This window comes from Elaeis guineensis, chromosome 4, assembly GCF_000442705.2.
Source record: "Elaeis guineensis isolate ETL-2024a chromosome 4, EG11, whole genome shotgun sequence".
Lineage (NCBI taxonomy): Eukaryota > Viridiplantae > Streptophyta > Magnoliopsida > Arecales > Arecaceae > Elaeis > Elaeis guineensis.
The window spans coordinates 7,977,749-8,002,726 of record NC_025996.2 but is presented as its reverse complement, the minus strand read 5'-3'; the positions used below and the strand labels follow the sequence as shown (position 1 = coordinate 8,002,726).

The window sequence follows — 24,978 nt, the reverse complement described above, 5'->3', positions numbered from 1 at the left end:
ATCTATTTCTTGAGAGCCCCCACGCCCCAGGTTTGTTAAGGTTAACTTTTATGGTAGTGTCAGGGATCGAAGAGACGAAGCGGGCTTTGTCATCTGCGGCCCGGACGAGAGACTTTTGGTGGCTGATGGATGTCACCTTTTTGAGGCTTCAATTTCGACGGCAGAGCTTCATGCCACTTGGGCAGGTGTCATCTTTGCTAGGCAGTAGCTTCACGTGGAGAGGATTTTTCTGTTGGGTGACTCTGCTATTGTTATTTCTTGGATTCAGGGAGAAGCCAGATAGTCTGAGGGTCATCTGCTTATCTGAAATATCTGGACCTCTTTTCGCCAAGCTGCTGCAGTGCGAGTCCGGCATGTCTATCAGAAAGCAAACATTGTAGTAGATTGGATGACGGCTTTTGTTGCTGAGCACTCCGATGATTAACTGTGAAGATTGAGTGATGACTGCTCACAGACTTTATAGGATTTTGTGCATCTTAACTTTTTAGGCTGCTTTCGCATCAGTGTGATCGCTCGTTTGTACCAAAAAAAAATTACAACACGTGTAGGAGAAAGCCACATAACTATAATTCTATATTTGGTTAGGATAATGAGATGATGAATTGATGAAGTTAAAAAAATGAATGATTTTTATTTATTATTTGATTTAAAAAATTATAAAAAAGATAGATAAAAAATGAGAGATTATCCATCGATCCTGGATCACTAATTTGTATCTTCGCAAATTTAGAGAATGCAAAGAAAGATGGATAGGCATTGATGGTTGAATTTTTGTATTGACAAAATTATATCTCATTAATTTTTTTTGATAGAACAAATATTTCTTCATTTTTTTATTTATATTATTTATATATATATTTATCTATATATTATTGATAATATATTATTAAATTTAATTATAAATTATTTTTAAATTAATATATAATTTTGATAATTAAAATTAAATAATTAAAATTTTCTTCTATTTTTTTTATTTTTATTTACTATTTTTAATTAACTATTTAAATTAAATTATTAATTAATTAGTTATTTATATAATTAATTAAATAATATTTAATTTATAAAATTATTTATTAAATTAAATTAAATATTTATATAAATATTTATATTATTATATATTATAATGATTATAAATTTATGTAGGGATTCTGTGGTGCCCCATAGCTTTGGAGGTGATCATAGGTGGAACCGATTTGATAGGCACTAGATTCACTATGACGGACACAGTCATAGGCTAGGATAGGAGTGGTTCTAGGGTGGAGATGATTCATAGCTCCACGAGATCGAGGTTCAGATGATGAGGACTTCGAAGAGCTTGGTTGGAGCTCTAGATATCTGAGGATATAAGGTGAAGGAAGGAACCAGAGCCAGAGTTGAACCTACGGAGGAATAGCAGATTCAGAAATTTGGATCGACTCAGACTGAGACTGGATTAACTAAGTTATATATGGGTCGACTCAGTCCCAGTCTGAATCGACTATGTCTCAGAAAAATAGAAGATAGGCTTCTCAAAAAAATTGGTACAGTACACAGGTTAGTCGACTCAGTCCAGTCTGAATTGACTAAGTCCCAGATTAGCCGATGCAGTCTGAGATTGGGTCGATTCAGTGTCGTGGATAGAGCAGCATGAATTTTCTATTTGGATTTTGGATTGAATTTGATTTTAAGGGTCTTAAGGCTTGATTTGAGAGGTCTTAAGGGGCTAATTCATGTATGGGCTAGGATTTAGTCCAAGGGGTTGGGAGCATGCAAGATATAAATGTACATCGGCTTGGGTGAGTACTTTTATGTGGGTTAGCCAGGGAAGTTTTTGTGCCATGGTTTATTAGGGTTTGAGAAACCCTAGGGTATATAAACCTATTATTGTAATAGTTAATGTTGGTGGAATACAATATGGCATTTCTAGCTCCCAAAACCCTCATCTCTCTCCTTTACTTTGGTTGCACGCCATCCTAGGAGGGAAAAACAAATCCTAGCTGCCACCTCCAATGAAGGAAAGAAGGGAACCCTTGGAGCCGTCCCTTTGGTGCTATTTGCCGGTGATTTTCAGATCTTCACATTTTAGAGAAAGTGCACAATAATTTATATATTATTTATTTATTAAATATAAATAAGTATTATAAATTGATAATAAAAATATTTTTATTAAAAAATAGTCTAATAAAAATATTATATAAATATCATTTATTTTTTCTTTCATTCTTCTTATATCAAACAAAAAAAAAATCATTTTTATCACTATAAGAAATTTAGTTTTTTGTGACAAGCAATGTTGTCACTGAAACTTGGAATATTGTTACTGATGAATTTCTCTGACAACAAACTATTGTCACTAGCCGGTCGTAATTGCTTCATCGCTAAAACCATTTATGACAACTTAAATTTTTTGTCACTGAATCATTTCTTTTCTGTGACAATAGAGCTTGTCACTTAATGTACTTTTTGCTGTCACCAATACAATGAAATGGGCATGCCTTGAAGGATCTTGTGACAATAGTAAATCTATTTAGAGTCGAGTTCTCTTATTGCAGAAAAGTCTTACAGAGACAAGAGTTTCACTTGTCACTGAAAATAAAATTTGTGACAACTTAACTTGTCACAGAAACAAATCATTCTTGTCACAATGCAATAACGTAAATTAGTTTTGGGACAATAATGACTCTGTTTAGTGATAAAGTTTCTTGTCACTGAAATAGCTTAAAGTGACAAGAACTTTTGTTGTCATGGAAAATCTCATATGTGACAACTTGTTATTGTCACTAAAATTTAGTGTACCATTCTTTTATGACAATTTATGGCTACAGAAATTCATCTCATTCACAAGCAAACTAAGAATCCAAATACATTTTTCTCAATATTTGCATTTCAGTAGATATCCAAAATAAAAATTACAAGATAGTTCCAGTAGTTCATAAGCACTCCATATGCTATTTAATTGATCAAAACCAACAGTACATGATCCAAGACATCCAAGGAATTTTCAATTTCACTGTTTGGAATTCGACAGGACATCCAAAATTAATTAAAAAAAAACACTGACTAGTACCTATAGTTCATAAGCACCCTACATTCTACTTAACTGATCAAAACTAACAGCCTATGACATCCATATTTTCAAATTGAAGCTAGTTGATGTACTCCCATAATGCCAACAGAAGTAGCTGCCTATATTATTCCTGCATATAAACAAGGTTTGGATTAGTAAATGATTGGCTAGAATAAAGTTTTGAGTAATTAAAGTCTAGCAACCTCTAGATAAGCAACAGATTATCCACTAAAAATTTAAAAAAAAAAATAAGGCAACTTTTTTTGCATATAATTTGTAAATTTATACCTCATATTGAAAAGTTGAGACAACAAGAAAGGTTTTCAATCCATGTTTTCAATGGACTACACAAGAAATGAGCTCAGGCATGTTAGCAATTAAACTTCTAAAATAAAAAATTAAAAAAAAAGAATTGACTATATATTAAGAATCTCAATTCAAAGTTGCCATTCCTAGAATTATAAAAAATTATGGATCTCACGCTCTTAGAATGCAGCACTGTACCTAAGTATACTATAGCTGATTGGTTGTTGTTTATATTCCTCTCTTATAGATCATTGAAAACAAGAAAAAAAAATATCATATTTAACTTTTCTACTTTTTTAAAAGTAAAAAATTCTTACTTGGTCAAAGTTCATGCATTGAGGAAGATGAAGCTCTTGATTGGGAGAAAGTTTCAAAAAAGACAGCAAAGCGAGCTTGGATCATAGCATTAACTTTTTCATTAACTTGTTCCTCCATTTGAGCTTGAATCTCAGCTCTAACCTCATCTTGCAATTGAGCTCGAACATCTTCTCTAATGCTATCCACCAACGATTCCTTAGCTTGTTCGACAGCTCTTTGTACCTCTTCTTGCACATTTTCATTATACCTAACTCTCTTAGATGGTGCCTTCTTTCCAGCACCTTTGCCACGAAAATAACCAGACTTTTGGCCAAGTACTTGCAGTAATATGTCATCACGAGTCATTTGGGATTCATTCTCTTGTGTTTGTTGAACAACCTCCTCAAGTTGTTCCTGTAATAGATTATCAAAGATTAGATGCCAAAATAATGCATAATGAATTTTAAGAACAATAAGAAAAGTTTTTTAACTAACATGGATCTCCTTGGATTTAGGGTCAGACCATACTAATTCTCCTTTATTTTTCTTAGTGTGCTGAATCAACCAAACCTGATCTGGTGGTGCTTTTTCACCTGTTTCTGGGTCCCTCTGAAATGAATCACAAAAAAATAAGTGTTTTATTTAGAAGTTCCTAAAACTATGTTAAATCTTCAATTTATTCTAAAAACTTACAGTTGATTCTTCAACTTCAGCATAAGATCGGGTGCCACATGTATGCTTAGTAACTAGCTTTGCCCTATTTGCTGCATTTCGCTTGCTTACTTTCTACAAACAATTGATATATGCAACTAACATCATCTATAAATCCAAAATGATGATGTATATATTTTAAATATAAATTAAATTTTAATTTGCAAAAACCTGAAAAGCATCAGAGCTGAAGTATGCCATCATATATTTCCAATCTTCTGGAGTAACATCTTCAGAAATATTAGCCAACCTCTCCTCATCAGTTTTAAATTTCTTATATAAATCATGCAAGCGATTTCTCCAACCTCTATAAAGTCGTTGCATGGTGGCCAAGACAAAAGCACATAAACGATATTCATTCCTATCATCTTCCATCTTAAACTTCTCCTAGAAGACACAAACAATGTAAATTGTATGTTAATATATATAAATAGAAATAAACAAGATACTAAAATCAATCATAAATATTTAATTTACCTTTACTTGTAGCCACATTCGCTCACCTACTCTATTTGCCACATCTGGCCAATTTTTTGTAATTAATGGAGCTTGTGTCCTGACAACATAACCACAAAAATTGACAATATCTCTAGCATTTTCTCCTACTGCTCTCAGTATATCATGAGGGATGCTAACTTTCAATGGTCTATTCTTTGTTCTCATATCAACCTTAATACATTTGTAACGCCCACGTACATTCTTACTTGAAACAGTTGCTATAGAAAATAAATTACAATTAGTATAACTAAATTTAAGTAGAATAAATTAAAAGTTTCAGCTATAAATAAAATATTATTATACCAGCAATACTACAATGACTAGAAACTCTTGGTTGAGTTTGAAGTTGCTGTCCATGGGATTGACTTTGTTGCAATTCAAGCAACTGGTCTTGGTGTTCATTTGTCTGCTGGTTTTGTTGGTCCCAAAGTTGTGCCTCTTCTTGTGATTGATTTCGCCGCAGCCTTTCTCGATGAGGTGATGTAACTTCATTTGTTTGAAATCTTATATCAATAACAGGGCGTTGTCCTCGTCCACCAATTCGTGCACCTCTTCCTCTACATCTAACCATTTCTTAATAAAAATAATAAGCAAGCTTTTTAGTAAAAGTTCAACTAATTATCAGCAACATCTACTAAATGCACAAAAAAATATGAATATGCCATCAGAAGATACAAAAATAATATGAACACAATAAAATGATTTAAATTAAAATACCTGTTGGTCATCACATAATGTTTCTTCTTCCAACATGATAAAAAATAAAATTCTAATTACAAATAGGCTAATCATCAGGACTATATTCATCAGAACTGTATTCATCATGGTTGTTTTGATCATCATCTGTTTCGCTTTTAGCTTCTTCTTCTATCTCATCATCATTAATAAAATCATCTAATGTCAGATTCTCTCTATTTGTGTCATTGTTGGGTGAAAAGCTTTGTGGTTGAAGATCATCTCGATGTAGCACTCCTATCAACTCATCATTGTTCATGACTTGGCCATATTAAAAATTTTGTTCTTGTTCCTCTTGTTGGTAGACATCATCTTCGATCAAACTATCATCATCATCATCATCTGCATCATATCTACAGATGGCACATCATAAGCATCATGTGGATAAGTTTTTACCATAACAAGCCAATTGCTATCAACTAAATCTTCTACATAGAACACTTGTTGAGTTTGAGAAGCCAACACAAAAGGCTCATTAGTGTTCAAAGATCCATGGATATTTACGCTTATATATCCATAGTTGTCAACCCTATATCCTCGTCCCAATCGGCCAACATCCCACCAGTAATATTTGAAAAGAACTACTTTTTTATTTCCCACATACAACAATTCAAAAATATCTTCCAACACTCCATAGTATTCTTTATCAGCAGATGTATCATCTCCTTTTACAAGCACTCCACTATTCTGACTTTTTCGCCCAATTGCACGATCTCTTGCATGAAATCTGAATCTATTGACAATGTAAGTTCCATATCTATGAACTATTTTGAACGGTCCAACAGCCAAGCTTAGAAGATCTTCACTTGCTTTGCCTTTAGCTTTAAGCTTTGAAACCTATTTAAGATTAATAAATTAAGCCATTATTAGCATAAATAAAAGTAACTTAAAGTATTTACCTATATTATATGATACCTACACGTTCATAAAACCAATCTGGAAATTCTTTGTGATGTCTAGCCAGGATATTTCTTGAGCTCGCCTCTTCCAATTCTTTTTTATGCTCCCTATGAATGACATAATTAATCAATAATAAAGATGATTGAAGTAGAAATAAAGTTCTTTGAAGATTTTCATAATAACAAGATTTTGTTCTTACTCAATATATGGCTAAACTTCCTCACAGTTTCGAAGAACATATGCTTGAGCTTGTGTAAACTCCTGAGCATTAAGCTCATAAGACTTAAAAGCTCCTTTTGCACAGCCATCTTTGGCAAAGATTGATAGTCCTTGGTATGAAGTAGCTCCATCATCATTTCGTGGGACTCGATTAAATTTTATTTCAACACTATTCAAATACCTAGAACAGAATGTAAGGCATTCATTTGCAAGAAAACCTCTTGCAATTGACCCCTCTGGACGAGCTTTGTTTCGGACATAAGACTTTAATGTTCGCAAATATCTAGATTCAAAAGATATTAATTAAGTCAAAAATAATACAAAAAAAATTATATTTAAGTTTCAAAAAGTTAAGGATTACCTTTCAACTGGATACATCCATCTATATTGGACCGGTCCACCAATTTTAGCCTCGCTTACCAAGTGAATTGGTAAATAAATCATAATATCAAAGAAAGCTGGTGGGAATATTGTTTCAAGTTTACACAGAGTCATAACAATGTCATCCTCCAACTGTTTTAGATCTTGAACTTTTAACGACTTTGAGCATAAGTTTCTAAAGAAGTTACTTAGCTCAATCAATGGCTCACAAACAAACTTAGGCAATAATCCCCGAATGGCAACTGAAAGTATTTGCTGCAAAAGGATATGATGGTCATGGCACTTTAAGCCAGAAATCTTCTTCTCATTTATATTTACACATCTTGATATGTTAGAAGAGAATCCATCAGGGACCCTTAGATTAGATAAAAAATTGCAAAAGGCTATCTTCTCTTGTGGGGATAATGTATAAGTTGCAACTGGCATCTTCAATTTATCATTTTCAATATAAGGATGAAGATTGTGCCTAATGTTCATATCTACAAGGTCAAAACGGCCCTTCAATGTATCTTTTGTCTTTCCTTTTATATCCAGCACAATTCCTAAAATGTTAGAAGAAACGTTTCTCGCAATATGCATCACATCAAGATTATTGCATAATTTCAGATCCTTCCAATAAGGCAATTGAAAGAATATACTCTTCTTCCTCCAATTGTAAATATCGTTAAAATCATCACGCTTACGCTTTTGACCCTTCCCAAAAGTAACTTTTTTTAACTTACGCAGCTGATCCAACACATCATCACCAGTTAGTACCTTAGGTGCATCTCTATATTCACATTTTCCATCAAAAGATCTTTTATTACGTCGCCATGAATGATTTTTGGGTAAGAACCGACGATGCCTCATGTAACAAATCTTACTTCGTATTGAAAGAGAGCAAGTGTCTTTGTGGCAACAACGACAAGCTAGTTTTCCTTTAGTCATCCATCCAGACAAATTACCATATGTGGAAAAATCATTAATAGTCCAAAGGACAATAGCATGTAAGTTGAAATTTTATCGTGTATGAGCATCATATGTCTCTACTCCTATATCCCATAACTCCTTCAACTCTTCAATTAAAGGCTGTAGATACACATCAATGTCATTTTCGGGGCACTTAGGACCTGGAATAAGAAGTGTCATCATAAAATAAAGATCTTTCATACACTGCCATGGAGGTAAATTATATGGAATCAACACAACTGGCCATATACTATGAGGGGTAGACATATTTCCAAATGGTTGGAAGCCATCACTTGCAAGACCAAGCCTAACACTCCGAGGATCTGCAGAAAAGGACTTGTACTTATCATCAAAGGATTTCCAAGCGAATGAGTCAGCTGGATGTCTTAATATGCCATCATTTATCCTTTTCTCCTCATGCCATCTCATGTCCTTTGCAGTGATTTTAGACATATACAACCTCTGGAGTCTTGGTTTCAAAGAAAAATAATGTAAAATCTTGTGAGGGATATTGCATGTTCTACCTTGATATTTCCAGCGGGATAAGTTACATACAGGACATACGATTGCATTGGCATGCTCTCCCCAATATATAACACAATCATTCAAGCATGCATCTATTTTTATATGTTCAAGTTCCAAATCCTGAATAAGCTTCTTAGCTTCATAAAATGAGTTTGGAACTAAGGCACCATTTGGAAGAACTTCCTTAAAAATCTTCAGCAACTTATCCATTGATGTATCACTCCAATTATTTGAATATTTTAAATGGAGTAACTTCACAGCAAAGGATAATTTGGAGACCTTGTCACATCCAGGATATAAATTTTTATCGGCATCTTTAAGCAACCTGTAAAAGGCTGCTGCTTCTGGATTTGGTTCTTATGGTTCATATCCTTCATTCACATCATCTCTTTCAACATCAGTATTTATGAAAGCACATGCATCATGAACCATTCCAATTAAGTCATCATAATCTGTATTTTCTTCCTCATCTAAATTGTCTCTACTATTAGCATTGCATTCCTCTAAATTTTCCTCAATTGTCTCACCATGATAAACCCAATGTTTATAACTTTTCACAATTCCATTTCGGATCAAGTGAGCCCTCACTTCATGTCGGCCCTTAAAGACTGTATTTCTACACTTAGTACAAGGACATCGTATTCTATCACTAACAGTTGGCTGACCAAAAGCAAAGTTAAGAAACGAATGGACTCCATTTATATATTCCATACTTGCTCTGTCATTAAGTTTCATCCAGTTCTTATCTGACATTATGTCCTGCACATTATAATAGATAATAAAATAATATCAACTATAATAAAATGAGTTGTTATGGTAAAACTACAATCAGCAGGTAGCGTAAGAATTAGAAAGATAATTGAACATAGAAAATTGAGGTTCGTAAGATGCTTATTTTAACAATAAATATATAATTTAAAGCCCTATATACAGTAGTTCATATTCATATCATCAATAGAACAGAGCTCCATAAATTGAATTGAAAAATCTCAAAAAAATTATTCTGGCCCCATATGAGAGTTCAGAAAGGTGGAAATTAGCCTACTGCAAGTCTCACACCATGGATTCAGTATCATATTCATATGGATAATATCCATAAGCCAATTCATGAAGGAAATGAAGAGGTATAAATCAAAAGTTTGAGTAGGCCAAAGAGTTCAAACCAAGGGGGAAACGGGATCTAGACAAAAATACACAACCATCCTTGCCATGCTCGATTTTAAACTAGCTAAACGAATTAGCACCCAGTCCTTTCTGTCACTAGCTTGATCTGTTATTTATATTTCTCTTTTCAAAATAAAGGTATCATGAAGAAGTGTTGTGGGTGATGTATGATGGTGAGCGAAAGCTATAAGGGAGAAAGAAGGTCTACAAATAATTTCCTCCATTGATTTTGCTTTGCTTGTAAGCTAAGGGAGCAAGAAAAGTTTACTTCAAAAAAAAACAAAAGGGAACAAGGAGAGTGTGCCAAATCATCATTTGCTTCACTTGTATACAATCATACCTGCAAACATATTATAAATACAGAGGACAACCAAATAAGATTTGTAATCAAGGTTTATGTAACCATTTTTTATGAGGTGTCCATGCTAATAAATCACTTCCCAAAGTAGGTTAGGGAAGGATTTGGGCCCAAATATCTCATAAAACAACCAAGAACCTTTACCAAATAGATAAGTTGGTACCTTTAACTAAATGAAAAAGAAAAAAAAAAGGTACCTCCAATTTGTCCTCACTTTAAAGGACCAGGGGAGGGTTGGCTGTTGAAATTTGCATCACCCGAGTGGTGCCCCATCTTACTTCTAGAGCAATCACAAGGAGAGCAGTACCCATTCTCTCAGATTAATCAAGCAGAAAATTATTAATACAGTTGAACTATTCAATCAATCTAAGCTTTTGTATGGTGACATTCCTCCATCCAATATATATTCTCCTGTATTTATTCAACCCATATCACACGTTGGAAGTCCTCATGCATAAACTTAAAAATAAACAAAAGCAAAGCCTTCAACATATGAAGACACTTTCCCCTCTCCCCTCTTCTTTCTCCCTCATCAGAAAGGCTCGTCTCTCTCCTTACCTCTTCACCATCTCAAAGGCCGGTGAGTTCGGCTGAAGTGCTTCATCCTCCTCTAACCTCTCTAAATATTATATGGGAGGAATTATTATTATTGTGTGTTCTTTTTCTGGGTTAGTTAAGAAGAGGGAGAGATTGCCAAGCACGAGAGAAAACATTAATAGAGGAACCGTTCCCAACATACCTTCTGTAGTTCTACTGAATTTTGGTTCCAAAGCCACATAGTTTGTTCTAGATAGCAGAGCTTCTAAGGGGACTAACCCATCCTGAAAACTGATACTTAGTAGGTGTTACTCTAGCCCATAAGTTATCAGGATGAAGAATCATATCGTCAGCCAATTTATATAAAGAAGCTTGTCTTATAAAAGTGAGAGGTTTAATGCCCAAGACCCAGATTCCTTAGGTAGACCATCTCCCAAACAATATAATGAAGACCCCTTTTATCTGAAGAATGACCCCAAAAGCAACTTTTGAAATCCTTCTCTAACTTAGTAGCAATAGAAACTGGCACCGGGACACAGGTCATTGCATACAAAGAAATAGATGGTAAGACTTATTGAGAGGTAGGAGCGTCCAAAACTAAGGCAGGGGAGTGAGTCAGAACGTTCCGGATGCAAGGCTTGGATGTTCGGACGTTGTGTCCGGGACTCACTGATGCATAGGCGTGAACACGTTCTGGACGTCTGGATCTTACATCTAAGACTCACTGCCTGATGAACAGATTGGTATCATATTCATATTATCATGAGAACACAACTCCATAAACTGATAGTTAGGAGCCAAAAAAAAAAAAAATGGAGCTTGGAAGTCTGACACCATGGATTTAGTATCATATTCGTATTATCATTTGAATAGAACTCTATAAATTGAAAATAAAGAAACCAAAGAAAAATCTTTTCAATCAAAAATCCCCTAACCCTACAAAATATCATGCTTCTACCCAGATTAGCTCTCCAAAACCTTAAGCTCACATCGCTGCAACTCACATAAAATCTCATATCATCAGAACCTCAAAACCCCTCTAATATCCTTAGATGCTCTCCTTCTCCATAGATCTCCAAAAACAGATAACGAAATGAAAAGAAAAAGATGCAAAAACCAAAGGAAAATGATCAATCTATGAGGAAAAAGGGCATACCTTTGATTTTTTCTATCCGTCCTCTGTTTCGTCTATTTTTTTGATGTTTTCCCTGGATTTTTCTCTATTTTTTATGAGGCTTAATCAGGTGGGGAGGCTTGGAGCGGCCAAATGAGGAAGACGAGGGGTTTTGGGCCTCTTTCCCATGAAACCAAGAACAACGCGCGAAGATTGGTTTCTCAGCGGCAGAAAATTTTTCATTAAATGAGCATTAAAAGCACTTGAAACGGGTTAAAAATACGGAACAATCCCGTCACAGGAGTCGACTCATGGGTCGACTCATGTCTGGGGGTTGACTCATGGGTCGATCTCTGTGGAAAAACATCAGAAAATGAGAAGGGAAGCACGGTTCTGTAAAATTGGCCTAAAACCCGCAGAGGTCGACTCATGGATCGACTCATGCCTTGGGGGTCGACTCATGGATCGACTCACAGGGTGTGCCAAGTTTGTGCCATCCAAAAATTCAGCGTGCCAATCATCTCATATGCCATGAGTCGACTCATGGGTCGACTCATATTTTTCAAATATGAATATCTTTCAAAATACAAGTCCAAAAATAATAAAATTTTCACCAATGGATCACAAATCTTTTGTTCTATCATTTGATGCTTTCAAATTAGGGTTTGGTAAAATTATGATTTTGCCCCTGAAGAGTAATAAGTCTTTTTCAAGCGAAAATCAATAGTACCCCTTCAAATGCTTTGTAATCATCAAAATCAATCCAAGGAGCAACAAGAATGGGCATATCTATACAAAAAGACTTTTGGTATTAGAGCCGGGGTTTTGAGTTTTAATTTTTAATATAGTATGACGGCCTCCTCCAAATCCAATCCAATGTGCACCAGAATATTTTCTTCAATGGAGTTATCAATTGGAAGGGTGCCAATTGTGAGTTCTCTCACATCACTACTAATAGGTGTGGGGGTTTCTGGGATTGAGTACTTGTGAAGAAGTGGTAAACATGAAGGAGATGAAACATTTCGTTTCTTCTTCTTCTTCTTCCTCTTCTTTTTTTTTTTTTAGAGGGCAAAGAAAGGGCTTCCAATCAGGGATTTGGTGCTTAATATTTTTTTGTTTCAGTGACGAGTAAATATTGTCATTGAATTTTTTTCTGTGACAAAAAAATATTTTCTGTGATAAATAATTATTGTCACCGATGCCTTTTAGTGACAGAATTTTAATTCTTGTCACGAATAATATTTTATTTTTCTAACTAATATTTTAGTTTTTTGCACTTTTATTTAGTGACAAGTTCTAGTGACAAGAAAAATTTTTTTGTCACCAATAATTAATAATCTATGATAAAAATATTTGTTTGTCACTAAAATAAATCAATTGATGCTAATCAGTGACGAGCATGATTTCTTGTCATAGAATATTTATTTTCAGTGGCAAAAATTTTTTTTACCACAAAATACTTGCCACTATAGATAAGATTTCTTGTAGTGTATCTATCCTTTCATTTTTCATCAAATATATAAAAAAATAGATAAAAAATCCACTTATTTTCTTCATCGTCCATTCTTTCTTCTCTATCTACGCTTCTTTCCATCTGTGCTTCCCATCGTTACATTGGGGTAGATTTTGTGGAAAAATCATCGCATGGATCAGGTCCCAGTGGACTTGGGCGAATCCCGGAGCATATGCGCGGTGGATAACGCGCAGTCAGGAATTGGTGAAACACAAGGGGCAGCGTGGCGTGTTATCCACCATGGGATTTGGCGTAGGCCCCAGGTACTAATTAGACGCCTTTGTGGGAGTTTCACGTTTAAAATAAAATCACAGTTGCATGGAAAACGGAAATACCCGACTACAGGGTGCATCACCAGTTATATATTAAAAGATGATATAGATAATCCAATAGGTGATTTTCAGGTTTCCGTATTCTTCGTTTTTTAATGATCTCACGTGTCCGAAGTGCGCCTAAAATTGCGAAGCTGCCCTCTAAAGACCTATTTATGGTAGCATCAAAATAGCAATTAGCAATCCATAAGAGACTCAGGGCCTGGAAAAAGAGTGCAAGTGTGATGGAATCCTTGGATGGAGAATGTCAATCTTTGGAGCTCCTGAAAGCTCAAGCCCATGCATGGAACCACAAATTTAGCTTCATAAACTCCATGTCCCTCAAGTGTGCCGTGGAGCTCGGCATAGCTGACATCATCCACGCCCATGGCAAGCCAACCTCCCTCCTTGAACTAGCAACCAAACTATCCATACCCCCCACCAGAAACAACGACCTGCGCCGCCTCATGCGCCTCTTGGTGTTCTCGGGATTCTTCGCTCGGGAGCGAGATGGAAACAGTCACGACCACGACGAAGAGCTGTACATCCCCACCACCATGTCTGCTCTCCTTGTCAATCAGAAAGATGTGAACGTCTCGTCCTTCGCTCTCGCAATGCTGGACCAAATGTTCCTACACCCATGGTATCACCTCAGTAGTTGGCTCAAGCAAGATAATCTGCCGGCCACTCCCCTTGAGGCAGCACATGGGAAGGGTGTTTGGGAGGCCACCAGCCAAAGCCCGGCCTTCAACAGCTTGCTGAACGAGGGGATGGCAAGCGACGCTCGGTTCGTGGCCAAAGTGGTTGTGGAGGAGTGCGGCGAGATCTTCCGGGGCCTGAGCTCGCTGGTGGATGTTGGTGGAGGGACGGGCACGATGGCACGTGCCATCGCCGATGACTATCCACACGTGAAGTGCACCGTACTTGACCTCCCTCAGGTGGTAGCGAGCTCGGAAGCGGGCGAGACGGTCCAGCTTGTCGCGGGAGACATGTTTCAGTATGTTCCTCCTGCTGATGCGGTGCTGCTCAAGGTATGCTCCTGCTCTAGTACTTTGTGGTGACTTGATGTACATATAGTAGCTCTGTTTCATGCCACAGTATTTGTTATAAACTAAATTATATATATGCAGTAGTTCATTGAAGATTCAGATCGAGGATTAAAGGACCATTACTTTGATATAGTAGCCACATCATCTGTTATAAAAGAAAAATCTAAAACAATTTATTAAAAGCAGATATTTTTATTAAAGATCTGAATTTTGATATTATCTGCTTGCAAACGTGAATCCCCTCAATTTATCACGTTTGGATTTGATCCTTCATGTTTTCGGGAAAAATTCAATATACAATTTACACTCCTATAAGGGCGTCAGCTCTCTAATCTAAAAATATTTCGGGCATCAGTTTGCATGTTCAAAAAATTTGTAGCTAAGAGAAATTTAAGTTTCCTAAGAAAAATGTAATATTCTTTTAATGGATCTGCTGAAGGTGATTAAAAGAACCGATTGCATGCTAAATCAAGAGTGGCATCATTACCCCACCAAGTGAGTGCTCTTGATTTATGCCAAATAAGACGCACTAATTAGCTTGATTACCCAGAGCAAGCTGGCAGAACTTTTTTTGGCTTGCCGATTAACTATCCCCACTTGCTCCACACTGAAATAAAATACTGGGAAGGTCCTACTACCCATTGCATCCAAAAAAAAAAAAAAAAAAGAAAAAAGAACTATTTTCCACTTGCATCCAAGAGATGTGATGCGGCCGATCCATCGATCGTTAGATTTGTGCACTATTGTGGATGTTGGGCAGGTGAAATGTGTCCTGGTAATAACATAATTATTTGACGCTCAACTACACACGTAGCTTGTTCAGCGCTGAAAGGAAAAAAGGTCGTTTGTTCTCGGCAAACAAGGTCATGGTTTTCTTACGTGGTTACCTAACCCTCAAATTTGAAGCTGACATTGATAGATTGGCACAAAAACAAGAAAAGCATAACAAAAAGTAATCCCATGTGTTTGATAACTTCCAGCCTTACCATATGTACGTCTTACTTCTGATGGTCGATCATTTTTTATTGTGGGTGCTGCATGACTGGAGCGACGAGGACTGCGTGAAGATACTGAAACGATGCAAGGAGGCTGTTCCATCTGAAGAAAAGGGAGGGAAGGTGATTATTATTGAAATGGTAGTCGACTTCGACATTAGATCTCCTGAGTTGGCCGAAACACAGCTGCTCTTTGATATGCACATAATGGTCCAAACCACAGGAAAGCAAAGGAATAAATATGAATGGAGAAACATTTTTATTGATGCAGGTTTTACCAACTACAAAATCACATCAGCATTGGGATTACGATCGATTATCGAGGTTTATCATTGACCGGTGAATAGATAAGGGAAGCCATCTAATGGTGGCCATAAATTGATCAATTTGCTGCTCTCTTCTGGTTTAATCTTAGATCTTCATTATGTAACGTATTAGAAGTCTTATGATGCTCTTATTGGTGGCTTTCCCTAGAATTCCAGCGATGTTTATGTTCGTCTTTATTTAGTTTGGGATATATACGTCATATTAATTAGTTGATTGGCTTTCTAAGAGCAGACATAATAGAAGGTACTTCTTGATTTTCCTTTCTAGAGAGTTAGTTGTGCCTTACGAGCTGGAATCCTTCTGGCCGATATTAGTATGGTCTCATCATATGCCATGGAAAGAAAAAAGAAAATATCTTAACTATGAAATGACAAGCTGAAATCAATCAAGTGCTTTTTTTTTTTTTTTGGTAGAAATCATGCGCATTCATCACTGGAAACTTATTGAGGTCCGTACTAAGAAAAAAAGGCATTGACATATCAGACATTTTTATTCTATTAATCTCTGCCCAGCTATTCTTGTTATCCTAGAGAATCACAAGAGAGAAATCTGTAAGCTGACTACTAATCTTACTGACCTAAACTAATGGCCTAATCACCAAATCCAAAGTGGAATTCTTACTCGCATATACTATTCTCACTTTCTCAGAGTGCTACGGTGTACTCGTTTCCATTCACTCACTACTGCTAAAGACAACAGAAAATGGTGTCTATCAGCAAAGCTCATCTACTGATTAGAGGCTCAAGTTACTTGGGTTTTATTATCATGCATAGAAAAGGGGAAAAAAATTGCCATAGGAATATCTCCATTGAAGAATTAAGCTGTTGAAGATCTGGAGAGAAGACGAAAAGGACAACCGAGAAATATTATACATATTATACATAGGACAAAGCTTTGGCATTTGGCCAAGAAATATTATACATATTTAATTATGTGAAGTGGTCTAGGCCTATTTAAGACTTGGCTATCTCTGGATGGACCCCAAAATTTTTTTTTGAAAAAAAAAAAAAACGAAGCTGGGATTGGGTTGGGGTGGTGCAAGCCGGCCTAGCCCACTCTAAGCTTCCACTAAGGTGCCTATAGTACGGGCTAAGCAATAGATCAAAACATTTCCTGATTCCCCAGATACTAATAGTTAACTTCTATTGTACGTTAATTTTGTAGCTGATCAAGGAGTCTAGTTTGTACAGGAACTAGAACACCATTATACAATACTGTTTGGGTTTTTTTCATTTTTCTCTTAAATAAGAATACGGTTTGATTTGGGCTGTGTTATGGCACAACTGACGTATATGTTCCGGTTTTGATTAGGTGGGATCACCTCATTTCCTATTACGTTAGAGTTTGCAACCCATAGGAGATGTAAGGTAGATATTGCACCAAGCAAGCCGAAGGGTTCAGGTTGCTGAGTTCTATTGTTCTTTTAGGAAGAGAAGAGGGAGGGCTGGACCGCTATCCGCACCAAAATTATCTAGGTTCAAATATTTAAGACATCCTATTCGAGATTTAAATTTAGAACTTCCGGTTACCAAGCATGTGAATGTGACCACTAGGATAAACCCCAATTCACTAATTTCTGTTGATGTGAGAAGCAAACTTGCTCAATGCAACTTGAACCTGGTTGGTTATAATCCATGCCTCTTGTCGACGAGCAATGATACCATGACTCATCTCATGTAGACTGACATGCAGAAGTGAATATACAGAGATGGCATATTGAATGATTTACAGCCAGGTTTAGGAAGCAAGCAGACTTGGTTTAATTCAAAATAAAATAAAAAAAATTCATGTCAATATTTCATATTGTGAGGGCCGACAATAGAAATTTTTCTTGTGAGAAGGTGGTAACTCGAGAAGAGACCCATATTTTTTTTTTTTGTAAAAAAAAAAATTAATGGAGGAAGCAAAATGCTTCCCCCTATTATATCAATATGAACACAATTTACAGAATTGCTGAATTACAATTGTTGGGGTAAATCCTCATCGCCCAACCAACTAACATGCTTCTTCATCTCTCTGTTGACTAAGGGAGCTGCACCGACTAAACTGCTATGACTTAATCTGACTTAGACTAGTGAGCGTCATCTAATCGGCTGTCCATCGCCTACTATCAACGACATCTAGCCGTTTAAGGGCAGCAGACATAATAGAGTCAGCCCCAAGCCGATTAGGTTCGATATGCTGCATACGACGAATGACAAATGGCATGGGCCGGCAATTTACTCAATGTTCAGCCGACTATGCCAATTGATGATGGAGTGCCACCCCTCGACAAGTCCATTCTACCTACTTCAATGGCAAGGGTCTCAGCCTACTAGCTGAGCACCAAAAGTGGCCGCCATGTTATTCTGACAAGCCATGTCGGGCCATATCACTTAGATGCCATACCCAGGCCGGCTGGCTGCGCGCAATGATGTGATGCTATGGATTTATTAATTGCGCCTACGGGATCATTTATTATGTCCCATGCATGGTAGCGTCCGCTGTCACAATCACGTACGCATCAAGAAGAAGGCACGCCCACCTTCATAACCATTTAAGGATGCCCACATGGCATCGCATAGCTAACAGGAGATGATTGACATGATCACCTATCCTCTCATCATCCACATTGCTTTCTCTATAAATAGAGGTAAGTGGGTACCCATCCAGGTATGCAACATAGGCTCCATGCTGAGACTCTGTTCCTCTTTCCATTGAGTTCTATTTCTGACTTGAGTGTTGGAGGATCCTCACTGGAGAAACCTCTGACAGGATTTGTCTTGCAGGTCTCGCTCCCTCCGATAGCCCAGCACTTCACCAAGATCCAGCCGCCCCGATGTCTGTGGAAATCATCGCTAGTGCACACCTCCAGCTCTCGCTCTTGCCATTGACCATTTCTGCTGTGTCCTCTGACAGGTGAGTCCCCTCCTCAGTTTTCTACTGCACAGTAACCAGGCGCATCTACTTGGCTCCAGGCCGACTATCCCATCGGAGATAGGCTGCAACAGATTGGCACGCCAGGTAGGGTAAGAAAAAGTAAACAAAGATTATTCCTCTCAAGAACCTCTATGGCTAAGACGAGGACGCAAAATGCCTCTGCAGGCTCCGCTCGCTTGATGTGCCTCGATGACTCTTGTAGAGCCGAGTGCCTCATGGCCAGTGGTGACAGCAGATCTCCAATAATTTGTTGCCCTTGTGCAGCTAGTGAAGAAGCTGACGGAGGCCATCCATGGTCTCCAGCAGTAGCAGTGGCTGGAGGAGATGGTGCCATACGGCGTGCATTCCCAACATAGTCGTTGGGCCCAATCCCCAACCCGCTGTTCGACTCGACACTCCCGTCAGGTGAGTTCTTGACCCATCTGATGATCACCGCATCTCGACTCTCGATGCGCTCCACGTTCTGACTTTGGTGATCGCCAGTCTCCTTCCCCTTGACGAGCTCCACACCAAGGGAAGAGACTGCGGTCTCCGCCAAAATCTTCTTCTTCTAAAGAAGACTCTATCCTAGGCTATTCGCGAATCCAGATTAGTCTCAGCGATGGTTGGATGAGTACGATCGAAAGATGAGAGAGCTAGATCACCGCATGAATCAGCTCTAGACAAACCATCGGGACCCCATCAATGAGTTCGGCATTAGCAGCAGTCCGTCTTTCTCTCGACGGATCCTTGACGAGTCGATTCTTAGTCGGTTCAAGATATTGTAAATAGAGCCATACGATGGCTCCACTGATCCAGTACTCGACCACCTCGAGAGCTACAAAGCTCTCATGCTCCTCTAAGGAGCATCCGACGTCCTCCTTTACATTGCCTTTTCGATTATCCTCTAGAAGACTGCCCAAACATGGTACTTCGGGCTTAAACCTGGAAGCATCCACTTGTTCGAGCAGTTCAAGCAGCTCTTCGTGGTACATTTCGACACCAACCGGAGGGTGCCATGCACCTCCGACAGCCTCTTCTCCATCCGACAGCAGGATGGAGTCTTTATGTGATTTTATGGCGTGCTTCAATACCGCCACTCTGGAGGTCAAAGATCTCAATGAGTCGATGGCAATTGCCACTATGAAGCGGGGATTGCATAGCTTCAGGTTTACCTACTCTTTGGACAAGATGTTTCTCTAGACTTATGCCAAATTTCTCGAGTACGAATAGAAGTGCATCCACACCGAGGAAGGTGCGATTGACCGGCACCAGTCCGAGGGCAAAGGTTAGAAAAAGAAAATGAAAAAAAAAGGAATCTCTGTGGGAGCCAGTCGAGTCTACACTGAGAAGGAGGCTCCATCTTCTTGACGAAATCTGAAGCCCAAAAGTTTCGGCAACAGGTATGACTCCTACACCTCTCTGACTACTTCTCTTGCGCATGAAGATAGAGGAGAAGAGCTACCTCCAATGATCTCAGCCCATGAAGTCCAGGTCAGTGCTCTGTAATCAAAGACACTACTGTCGGTTCCATCGCGACTATGGCCACTACACCAAACAGTGCATTAAGCTAAAGAATGAGTATGTTGCTGGTCCACCGTTTCATTCCATCGTGAGGCACTCGGCTCCCCGAAGGTCATCGGAAGTGCGTCACGCTACGATGAGCATCGAGCGAAACTAAGGAAAGCATTTTTCGCTCTCATCTTGACCATTATAACTCTTGGAATGATGTTTCTCCCCCCTTCTTGGCCACTATAACTCCTGAAAAGATGTTTCTCCCTCCTTTTATCTTGCTCTGGCTAGTGGTCAATCTGGATATCGACATCGGCCAAACAGCTAACAGTCAAGTCTGGCCATCATGCAGTCTCATCGGATCACATCAAGTCGCATCATCATGAGATTATATGCTAAGCGGTCTCTCGGGCACCGTGATAGGACACTACAAAATTATTAATTAGGCCATATAAGCACGTGAGACCCACCACCACGACCATCGGCATGTCGGACAAAAGCATACCAGCTGACAGGACCATTTAAAGATACCCCCATGCGGCTCCATATGATTGAACGTTGTCGGAATGCTCTCCTGTCTTTTCATCCTTCATCCTGCTCTCTCTATAAATACGGGTAAGAAATGACCCCCAGGAGGTACACACACTCAAATACTCAGAGTTCAAAACTCTGTCTACTCGTTCCTCCATCTGTTGAGCTAAAAACTGACTTGAGCGTCGGAGAGTTCTTGCCGGAGCCATCTCCAGCGAAGGCTTTTCTTGTAGATTTTTTGGCTGCCATCGGACGCCACCGGCCGACCTTTCCATCCAACCCAAGTTGACCTTGCCTCCATTTAATGCACCGTGAGCCCTCGTTCTCATTTTCGTCTCTCTCGACTGTGTCTTCTCTCCGACGAGCAGTCCTTCTCCACTAGCTTCCTGTCGTTCGACACTCAGATGCAACGATCCAACTATCCCATCGAAGACGAGCTGCAACAAAAAATATTTATTTATATTTCAACTATTCATAGGCAAATCAGTTAACATTAATTAATGGTGTCCAAGCCATGCTCAAGAATGTGTAAGAGAAGATGTTTCATTTTTTTCTATCAATTTCTCTAAATCTAATAAATTCATCTATATCCTCGTTAAAAATTACAAAATATTCTTTTCTTAATCAATTGTGAGAAATTGGATATTATTTTTTCTCTAAAAACATCAATTGTTCACAAGATAAAGGCCATGCCCTATATGTTTTTCTTATTTGTTTACTTAACTTCAAAATTTGAGGAACGCATTGATACATGGGGAAAAAAAACAACAAAAAACCGGTCCCATATGTTTGATAATGTTCAATCATCCTCCATGTCTTAGTTCTTATGATTATTATTTGTAGTGGGTGCTACATGATTGGAGTGATGAGGGTTGTGTAAAGATGCTAAAATGATGCAAGAAGACTGTTTCATCTAAAAAAGAATGGGGGAAGGCGATCATTATTGAAATGGTGGTCGATTTGGATATTGGTTTTCCAGAGTTGATTGAAACACGGCTGCTTTTTGACATGTACATTGTTGTGGCCAATCCCCTCGTCGCCTGGTCGCCGGGAACGAACGCCTGCAAAAGAAAGTCCATACTGACCGGAGGTGGCTCCGTCGGGGATCCTCCGATGGTCAAGTCAGAGAGGAGACTAGACAACAGTAAAAAGGAAACAAGGAGCTCAGCGAGAGAGAGAGAGAGGGAGAGAAAGAGGGCTTGAGAGTTTTCGAAGGGACTTCTTTAGCACTGTTGCCTTTTTCGATTTATAGTGGGAGGTGGTATGGCCTCGTGGTATGGCCTCGCCGTTGGTGATATAGACAACTGGAGAGTTGTCAAATCATCGGAGGTTGTCACGTCGTTGACGAGTTGACAGGTCCTAGGAATTAATTTGCGTCCTTGGCAGGACAGCGCCCCAGGTTTTCCGATAGAGGAATGCCTTCTGGCATTCGTACGGCGTTTGCTTGATAGGACTGCAGCCCATGCCGCTCATTCGGCGTCTAGAAGGACCTGTAGAGGTGGGACGTCAGGTATCCAAACCGATGGTTAGTCGGCGGTATCCCACCCGATAGGAAGTCGGTCACGGAGGATCGGCTCTCAGGTAATCAGAGGCGATGTTGACCCGTTAGGCCGATCCACTCTGATCGGGCACGATCGGTAGTCACTGTCGGTGTTGCCCACCGTCGGTCGGACGAAGTCGGTCGGGCCCGTAGTAGAGTCGGAGTTGAGGATGGGTCGACGCTGGTGAGTCGGCAGTAGGGTCGGTCGGTATATCCCAACATACATGATGATCCAAACCATGGAGAAGCAACAGAATGAATGTGAATGGAAAGAAATTTTCACTGATGCAGATTTTACCGGCTACAAAATCATACCAGCATTAGGCCTGCGATCGGTTACCGGGGTTTACTATTGACCAGTAAATAGATAAGAAAAGTCATCTACTGATGGCCATGAATTGATCAGTTTGCTGCTTCCTTCTAGTTTAATTTTGATCTTCCGTATATAACGCATTAGATGTCTTACGGTTGCACGGATCTGACTGTTTGCTTTTGGTTGAATTACCATGATGTTTGTGTTAGTCTTTTTTGAGTTTGTGATTTGTCTGTCGTGTCAAGTTGATTGGTTTTCTCAAAGCTGAAATAATAGAAGGTACTTCTTCACTTGCTGCTCTAGAGATGTTTGCTATGCATTAATGGTTGAAATCCATTAGGACGATACTAATTGGCCTTGTGATGTGCAATTAAAAGGAAAAAAGAAAAAGACATCTATCTTAATAGTGGATTGACAAAATAATTGAAATCAATCATGTGTATTTTATCATGGGAAACTTACAGAGGCCCACACTATGAAAAATACCACCAACATCCAACACCGTTATTCTATTCTCTAGCAGAAAATTTAGGTTTTTTTCTAGAATCTTAGAGATGGTGAGTTGAAATATTATGTATACTTCACATAAAAAAAAATAGACCTTATATTATCTAAAATGAATTTAATATATTTGTTCGAATGAATATTATAAAATATCATTTAATATCTATAATACAATAATTTCTATTATAAAGTAATATTTTTTTTAATGTAAAAAAGGTAATTCATTAGAATTTGTAAATTATAATATCATAGAGCGATGTGGTCATGGATATGACAATTTATGTTGACGTAGTATGCAAAATGACAAATCAAGCAGTCTCTTTGGCTGATTTCGAGGCCTGAGGTCGCTGGGTTTTTTTTTTTTAATTATTTTTTATTTCTAAAAGTACCCCCACCTCCATCTTATTTGCGAAATTACAAACCACGTCGAAATCGCCAGTTCGCGGCCACCTTGGCGCCGATATGATTTTTCTTTTTTTTTTTTCGGCTCAACGGAGGGGAGGGGAGGGGAGCGTGGCCGGAGGGCCAGGGGGTGGCGTCGGGAGAGAAATGCGGTCAGGGGGCTGGGGCGATGTCGGAGGTACGATGGGCAGGGGCCGCAGGAGGGAAGGCATGGATGGACGGTGATGGTGCTGCATGGGTTGGCCGTCAGTAGAGAAAAGACGATCGGAGGGATGGGAGGAAGAGAATGAAGAAATAAAAAAAAAAAAAAATATATATATATATATATATATATAAATATAAATTATAAATAATTTTAAAATTAATAAAAAATAAATATAAATTATATTTTTTAAAAAATATTTTTAAAATTAATAATTTATTATTAATTGAAATCATCACTTGAATATGCGGTTTTATTGAAATCGCTAGTTGGACCGGCGATTTCACTGGAATCGCCATTTGGACCAGTAATTTCAGTAATAATATTTTTAAAATAAAATATTATTTTTAAAAAATAATTTAAAAAATAAATTATTTTTTAAATTATTTTTTAAATTTTTAAAAAAATTATTTATTAAAATTAATAATTTATTATTATTTTAAAAATCTATTTTAAACTCATACAGTTTTGTGCTGAACACCCATAATCCCCCCTCCGATGCCACCCATGTCTCCTCTATGCTCATCTGTATTTTTTAAAATTATTTTTTAAAAAATAATATTTTATTATTATTTAAAAATAATAATATTTTTTTAAAATAATTTATTATTTTTTAAATAATAAATAATAATAAATAAATTATTATTTTAAATAATAATTTTTAAAATAATAATAAAATATTTTATTACTGTGTCAAGATACAGCGGTAATCATGGTTCCGGGTTAACTTTCTTTGTACTTAGTATTTTTGTAACATTTATTGTACTATTTTTTATACACTTGATATTTTTATTCTATTTAATATTATTAAATATTAATTTTATTTTATATTATTTAATTTTAAATGATCAGATATTATGCTTTATGGATATGGATACACATACTCGAATGTGTCTCAGAACATTAGGAGGAAAAAAGTTATGCTAAAAGGACTATAGAAATTATAACATAAAGTTATGCTAAAGTTATTTCAAGTGAGGGACATTTTCTCATTTTCTTTTTATTTTTTACTTCTTTGTTTGGAATATTTTTTTAAAAAAATAATTTGGAATGAGGAAAGTAATTTGAAATGATATTTTTTATTTCAAATAAATTTAAAAATTTTATTTTTTTAAATTAAAAATTATAATTTTTATTTTTTT

General features: G+C 37.5%; 2 protein-coding genes across 2 annotated transcripts; one reads left to right on the top strand and one right to left on the bottom strand.

The window, feature by feature from the left end:
- Window positions 1-5,911: 5,911 nt before the first annotated feature.
- On the bottom strand, window positions 5,912-7,942 carry LOC140857241 (uncharacterized). The gene is made up of 4 exons (XM_073256005.1): window positions 7,074-7,942; window positions 6,894-6,995; window positions 6,513-6,600; window positions 5,912-6,430 (listed from the first exon to the last, which is right to left on the bottom strand). Exons 1-4 carry the CDS (start codon window positions 7,940-7,942, stop codon window positions 5,912-5,914), a joined length of 1,578 nt encoding a protein of 525 aa, XP_073112106.1.
- A 5,441-nt stretch (window positions 7,943-13,383) lies between these two features.
- LOC140850905 (trans-resveratrol di-O-methyltransferase-like) lies at window positions 13,384-16,082 on the top strand. Its single transcript, XM_073256004.1, has 3 exons — window positions 13,384-13,662; window positions 13,758-14,593; window positions 15,640-16,082. The coding sequence occupies exons 1-3, from the start codon at window positions 13,384-13,386 to the stop codon at window positions 15,941-15,943; spliced, it is 1,419 nt and encodes a 472-aa protein (XP_073112105.1). The 3' UTR covers window positions 15,944-16,082.
- Window positions 16,083-24,978: the final 8,896 nt, after the last annotated feature.

Coding starts and splice junctions, on each gene's coding strand:
- LOC140857241 (XM_073256005.1), bottom strand. CDS start 7,942: ATGAGGCATCGTCGGTTCTTACCCAAAAATCATTCATGGCGACGTAAT. Junction 6,601..6,893: donor TGCCTTACATTCTGTTCTAG/GTATTTGAATAG, acceptor TGTCATTCATAG/GGAGCATAAAAAAGAATTGG. Junction 6,431..6,512: donor CAGATTGGTTTTATGAACGT/GTAGGTATCATA, acceptor AATCTTAAATAG/GTTTCAAAGCTTAAAGCTAA.
- LOC140850905 (XM_073256004.1), top strand. CDS start 13,384: ATGGATCAGGTCCCAGTGGACTTGGGCGAATCCCGGAGCATATGCGCG. Junction 13,663..13,757: donor TAGGTGATTTTCAGGTTTCC/GTATTCTTCGTT, acceptor GCATCAAAATAG/CAATTAGCAATCCATAAGAG. Junction 14,594..15,639: donor GCTGATGCGGTGCTGCTCAA/GGTATGCTCCTG, acceptor TCATTTTTTATT/GTGGGTGCTGCATGACTGGA.